This window comes from Austrofundulus limnaeus, unplaced genomic scaffold (genome assembly GCF_001266775.1).
Source record: "Austrofundulus limnaeus strain Quisiro unplaced genomic scaffold, Austrofundulus_limnaeus-1.0 Scaffold120, whole genome shotgun sequence".
NCBI classification, from domain to species: Eukaryota; Metazoa; Chordata; class Actinopteri; order Cyprinodontiformes; family Rivulidae; genus Austrofundulus; species Austrofundulus limnaeus.
The window spans coordinates 860,021-866,630 of record NW_013952522.1 but is presented as its reverse complement, the minus strand read 5'-3'; the positions used below and the strand labels follow the sequence as shown (position 1 = coordinate 866,630).

General features: G+C 38.9%; 1 protein-coding gene across 1 annotated transcript in view; it reads right to left on the bottom strand.

The window, feature by feature from the left end:
- The window catches only part of LOC106522076 (cytoplasmic phosphatidylinositol transfer protein 1), a 72,649-nt gene that overhangs the window by 18,564 nt on the left and 47,475 nt on the right, over positions 1–6,610 (bottom strand). Inside the window, exon 2 of the mRNA XM_014014929.1 lies at positions 2,121–2,269. Within this exon, the coding sequence (XP_013870383.1) occupies positions 2,121–2,269 (149 nt within the window). The remainder of the gene's footprint in view (positions 1–2,120; positions 2,270–6,610) is intronic.

Sequence of the window (6,610 nt, the reverse complement as noted above, 5' to 3'; positions counted from 1 at the left end):
CCTCTAGTAATATATTTACTGAGAAAAATGGTGACATGTTCAATACTTATTTTACCCTGAAAATATGGATGAAGGACCTCAGTTTAGCTTGTCGCGCTAGCGCCGAGCTAATACACATAAGGCAGTATAGCGCTAGCGCGAAGGCTAACAGGCTCCATCCATATTTTCAGTTACAGGCTGAGTCATTTCTACCTTCTCTTCTCTGTCAACGCTCTCTGGGTTTCATTTTAAAGAGCCAATCGTCAGATATTGTCCAAGATTAACCTTCAGGGTGGATATAGCTCACTAGCTGCATCGCACCGTGGTCCTAGTTGATGTTATAATTTACCCAGAATGCTTTGCGTGTAAATAAAATGGCTCCRTCCCACTGTTTATCCACCCTGAAGGTTAATCTTGGATAATATCTGATGATTGACTCTTTTAAATGAAACCAGAGAGCGTTGACTGAGAGGAGAAGGTAGAAATGACTCAGCCTGTAACTGAAAATATGGATGGAGGACAACAGAGCTGCTTCATGGAAGAAGAACCTCAGCTTAGCCTATTAGCTTTAGCGTTAGCCCCGACACTATCACCATGTATATGGTGTTAAAATACATTAAAAAAATTTACAAAATCAAACAGCCTACAGTATTGTTACAGTCTTTATTTTACAGTTAAAATAAATGTTTATCAAAAAAAAGTTTAATGTTACAACTAATCGTGGATCCCTTTAAGTTTTGAGACTTTGAGTTTCTGGAAAGTCCAACACAATGAGAGTCTAATTGGAAACACCAAAGTTCCAAGAAATACAAGTTGTGTAGACCCGGGGTTCTTAAGCCATTTGGGTCTGAGGACCCCTTACAAGAGCGAAAAAAATTCCAGGGACCCCCCTCATAAACCCCATGCTGTTTTAAAAGATACATTGTCAATTCAACCCCAAAATGCCATGAGAATATATATTTTTATTAAGTTTATTATGTTTGTTTTATTAGTTAATTGTTCTCCATGCATTTTTAAAAATAAAAACCAAATTAACATTTTAATAAAAAATTTTGAGGACCCCCAAGATACCTCTCGCGGACCCCTGGGGTCCAGGGACCCCAGTTTGAGGACCGCTGGTGTAGACCGCATTGTTATAGAATTAAACAACCATCACTTTATTCCAGTGCTTAACCAAACACATGCATTTCATCAGCTGTAAAAGAACAGAGCCAACCCAAAATGCAATATTTTCTAATTATCTTAATTTCACACATGTTGGTATGGCCAATTGATTTATTTATTTATTTATTTATTTTGCTCCTGCAGGTTTTAACATTTTTGTCCTCACTGAAAAGGCAACGATAAGAGAGCAGTTTCAAATTAATTACAAACTTAAAAAAGACCCACATTAAAAGCATGAAACGCACAGAACAAAATCATTAAAAGAAACAATGAGGACCCAGAACTGAGCACAATGAGTTCATAAGAGTTTCATGATAAAATTTTCTTTTATCTCTCAAGAACAAAGCTCTTTCTAAGCTCTTTTACTCTCTTTGTCCCCTATCAGTCTAGTTAATAAGAAATGTTCATATACGTATTCTCATGCTGTGTTGCTGCAAAGGAAAAAAAACACACTGCAGTGGGTGATTGCCACAATTGGTGCAAATTTATAACTGAGATTAAAGGGAGTGCACACATTTGACAATTTAATTGCAAGCTACAGAAGAAAAAAATCAAATTCTCAATTTCACGCTTATCAAGTTTCAATTTGTTAAAGACTCMAAGCTAAAACAAACAAGGAATGAGATTAAAAAAAATACTGAAACACGAAAGCTCAGACCAGCTTGTATAATCTCACTTGTGTTACTTATTATAATTTACTTGAGTGTCTTTAAATGCAGAGAAAACAAAGTCCCTATAGAAGAACAAGAAGAGGTTAAAATGATGGAAAGTTGATGTGCAAGTCAGTTTATCACAAGTTCATCTCAAGATTTGTTTATAATTTCTTAGGACATTTCAAATTGTGCATAATTTTGGCTCGTAATTTCTCCRACAGTGATCAGACTATTTTAGGGAGGAGTATTCAATATCTACCTAAACCATCTTTCAAATGTGTTTTGACACCATTGTAGGAAACATGGCAGAAACTTGACACTCACTTATTGAGGTAGATTCGTTTCTCTGTGAACTGTCCGGATCCGTGCTCGGGATCCTCGTAAGGCTCGTTCTGCACCACCTCCACACCTTCTCCACGCTCACTCTGCTCGTGACTGTGTTTGCTGATCATGTACAGCTGCCCGATCCGGTACTGAAAGGCAAACAGGGAAAAAACAAGAAACCAAAAAAAAGAAGTGTCTGACATTAGATTCACAAATTCATTGGAAGGATTTTAGACAATCATGGACGGCACAGTCGCTTAGTTGGTAGAGCTGTTGCCTCTCAGTGAGAAGGTTGCTGGATAGAATCTGGGAGTTTGCAAGTTCACTCTTTGCACGTGTGGATTTTCTCGTTTCCTCACACAGACCAAAATGTACATGACATGACATGTAAGGTTAATAATTGGCAACTCTAAATTGTCCCTATTGTGAGTAAGAGAGTGAATGGTTGTTTGTCTATGTGGCCTTGAGATGGACCTGTGACCTCCCCAGGGTGAACCCTGCTCCTCGAACAGTAACTGCTGGACATGGGCACCAGTGACCTCTGTGACTTGGAAAGGAAATAGTGGGTATACTGGACGGATGGATGGACAATCATGTCTGCTGCATCAGTGAAAGTGTAAATTTAGATTAAAAAGAGCACCTGACTTAGCTGTATAATCTTACAGCAGTAATAAAAATGATTACCAAAGGGATAATAGCAGGATTACAGCTCAGGTACAGGAGGCAAACAGTTGCCATCAAGAAACAAAGCTGGCTGATTTGAGGCTGTCTGCAGCATAGTAACAAGTCCCGACCAAACAGAACAACAACAGAAACAACAGCGAGAACGGTAACCTCAATACACTGCCCACTGTGATAAATCAGTCAGCACCAACAATCTTTCTCTCAGCACCGACTGACCCACTTGGCCCAGTCCTAATGCCACTTTAAGCCGCCTTGACAGGCTGGATTTAGGTATCACATGCCACTGTTTTCCATACATTTGGAAAACGACAAGCGTTAGAGCAAGGACACTTCATGACAGAAGTTTCCAAGTGCTTGTGGACCTATTTCCGTGACGAAGAAATTGATACAGTACTGATGGGTGACTTATGGTGCTCTGCTGAATTGCTAAGGGGTCATCTAGGACTCAGCTGTTTAGCTAATGGAAAAAAGAACAAGGACCACCTGTGATGCTGACTTGTTTCTTACCATCCAGCTACAAAAAAAAGTCAGCAACAGACGAAACAGAAATATGAAAGAGCAGTAAATAAAAGCTGTTTCAGTTTATACATCGCTACATACACAGACTGTAACATGTTGTATCTTAAAGCCATTTTTTTYCCATCTGCTGACCATGAGAGGAGAGCAGTGAGCTGTGAAAGAGAACTCCCGGCTGGTATGCTGATGGTGAGTTTCCGACTGCACAGCTGTCTGAGTCTGGCAGGACTTTGACTATGTTACAACAATACTGTCACAAGCCTAATAAAATAATAATCACACTAGCATTCATTGGAAGAACGCATATCGCCCACTGCCTCGCATGCTTAAGTTTTATACAAAATTTTTGCCTGACTTGTAAGCGATACAAAATGAGAAAAATATATAACAAGTACCATTTGCATACATCTTAGTTATTTCACAATTAACCAAGTTAAAGAGACATTGTTTAATCTATCACGTGACAGTAGCCCTTTCACCTCCAAGAGATATGTTTGTGTAGAGCATGGAACAATGAACTTTTAAAATAGACACATTGGGCCTCATGCAAGAACATGTTCGTATTCTTATCCTAAATTTCTCTTACTTTTGTTCGTATGAAGGGTTCGTACGAACATGTCACGTCAGATTCAACAAACTCTTCTATCTTCAGGAAAAGTGTGTAAATGAATTCCACCTGTTCATATCCAGCTGCTCGTGCACGCGAGAGGAGATTAGCATAATCACCACCCCAAAAACACCATATAAGGCTATGTTTCCTGCCTCAGATACAAGGAAGTGTCCATTCATGAAAATGACAGCGAAAATTAAAAAGAAGAACTTTACGAGTTCAGAGATTGAAGTCCGTCTGTCAGAGATCCAGAAAAGAAAATCTGTCATTTTTAGCAGGTCAGCTGTGGAATAAAAAGAGCTGCTAAAAGTATAAACAACTGTGTTAAATCATTTTCATTTATTCAGAAGGTGCAGCGCTGTGCACCGTACCCCCCCCGCACGGTCGCAGGTGGTCTCAGTTGCGGTTCTGAAATAAGCATTTTAAAATGTTTTCAAAATATGTCTGACACTTTGGAGAGAATCCACGACTTGCTAGAGGGATTATGTATCCCCTCTGGTCTGGGAACGTCTCGGTGTCCCCCAGGACGAGCTGGAAGGTGTCGCTGGGGAGAGCAGGGTCTCCTGCTGAAAAAAATCTTAGAATACGAAAACATTGGTGAATGCCACAAATTCTCCTAAATCACTCGTACGCACAACTTAAGAACAAATCTGTGCGTACGAACGGTTCTTGCATGAGGCCCATTGTTTTGTTAATAAATAACACTTTTTGAAAGTATTAATTGTGCACTCTCACTGATTCTTGGTAACTCATTGCATGCATGTGTTAAGGTATATGATTTTAAAGAGTTGCACAGTTGGTATGTGCATTAAAAAGACACACAAAAAAAGCATATGCTGTCAAATTTGGTGGGCCGTGCTAGGGATCCAGGGCTGATTTTTTCTTATCCCACTCCGCCCCTGACTACCACCAATGTTTTGCTCAATATCTGTAAAACTGACCCAGTTATAATCAGTTATGTGAGGTTGATTAGCTGTGGTGGCCATCTTGAATCAGGTTGAGTTTAAGGGTGTATTCACACCTGACACATTTGGTCCACTTTAAACGGACCAGAGTTTGTTTCCTCTGTTGGTCTGGACCTTTTACGCAGGGGTGAACACACTTATGCGAACATTGGTGCGGACCAAACAACCGGACCGAGACCCACTTTTGAAGTGGCCTTGGTCCGCTTCCAAACAAACTCTGATGCAGTTCACTTCTAATACAGATCGACCTCGAACCGAATCAATAACAGGAAACATGAGCCTTTTTGGACTTCTTGAGCCACTATTGCACAAGCAATAGGGTACGGTGCGCAGCGCTGCGGCTTCTGAATAAATGAAAATGATTTAACACAGTTGTTTGTACTTTTAGCAGCTCTTTTTATTCCACAGCTGACCTGCTAAAAATGACAGATTTTCTTTTTCTGGATCTCAGACAGACGGACTTCAATCTCTGAACTCGTAAAGTTCTTCTTTTTGATTTTCGCTGTCATTTTCATGGATGGACACAGTAACAATTAGCCCTTCAGTGTTGCTAATGCTATCACTATGCTACAAACAAGAAGCTGTTGTGGGTCAGAACATTCAGAGCATCTCTTCTCCTCTGGGTTGCGGCACGCATTTGCCAAAGCCGTCCCAAAATTATATCAACATATCATCGGGAAACCGCCTTTCAATGAGCTGCTCTTGAAATTCTAAATGGTATTACAGTTGTATTAACAGCACCATCTTTCTTTTCAGATGCATGCTCTGTCTCACCCCCATCATTTCTGTCCGATGGGAGCAATGATTGTCACCCGCGTGGCTTTGTTTATAAATTATTGTCTGCTTGCGAAAAAGCACAATTTGAAAGCAAACCGCACAAAGCAAAAACAACAAAGTCTGCTTTTGGTCCAGACCAAACAAGCAGATCAAAAGACTTACCTGGTGAATTCACCCTAAAAGATATTTTGTTGCATACGTTCACGCAGGGGCTACTTTCTGAAAGTTTCATTAAAAATCTGGTTACTGGTTCAGAGGATATTTTGCTAACAGACAGACAATCACATGCACACACACATGGATAGATGCAGTTAATTTCACAGTGGCAGGCGATGATATATTTTTTTCACTTCACTTTTACTTTATTCATTTCATTTGTAACACAAATTAACAAAGTACTGTACAAAAAAACATGCAATCAAAATAAAATCAAATAAAATGAAAGGCAAGCAGAAGAAGAATAAATCTTATAATAACTGCCCCTTTTTATACCCAAAATATGTTCAAAAGAAAAGTAAATTACAACAAAAATCAAAACAACTGAAAACACGAAAAATTCCTAAAAATAAAATTTAAAACACCAACTCAAACAACAATTTGCATGAATTCACTTATACTTCTCCATATTTTTTCAGAATACTAGTTTTTATCATTCTCTTCAATATATACAAGCCACAATCTTATTCCCTGGATTAAAGTGACTCAYTCCTTCAGGCTCGTACGAAACCAGGGTTTCACAAACAATTCGAAACCCTTAAGATAATAACAGCTCTCTCTTTTAACAAAATGTACTTGAATGTTGGAAGGTAAGACACCTTTATGAGCTCTGTACATTAACAGTAAAATATTATAATCGACCAAATCATAGAATTTTAATAATTTCATTTCATGAAACAATAAATTCGATGGATGGCTGTAATTTTTTCTAGTAATAATTC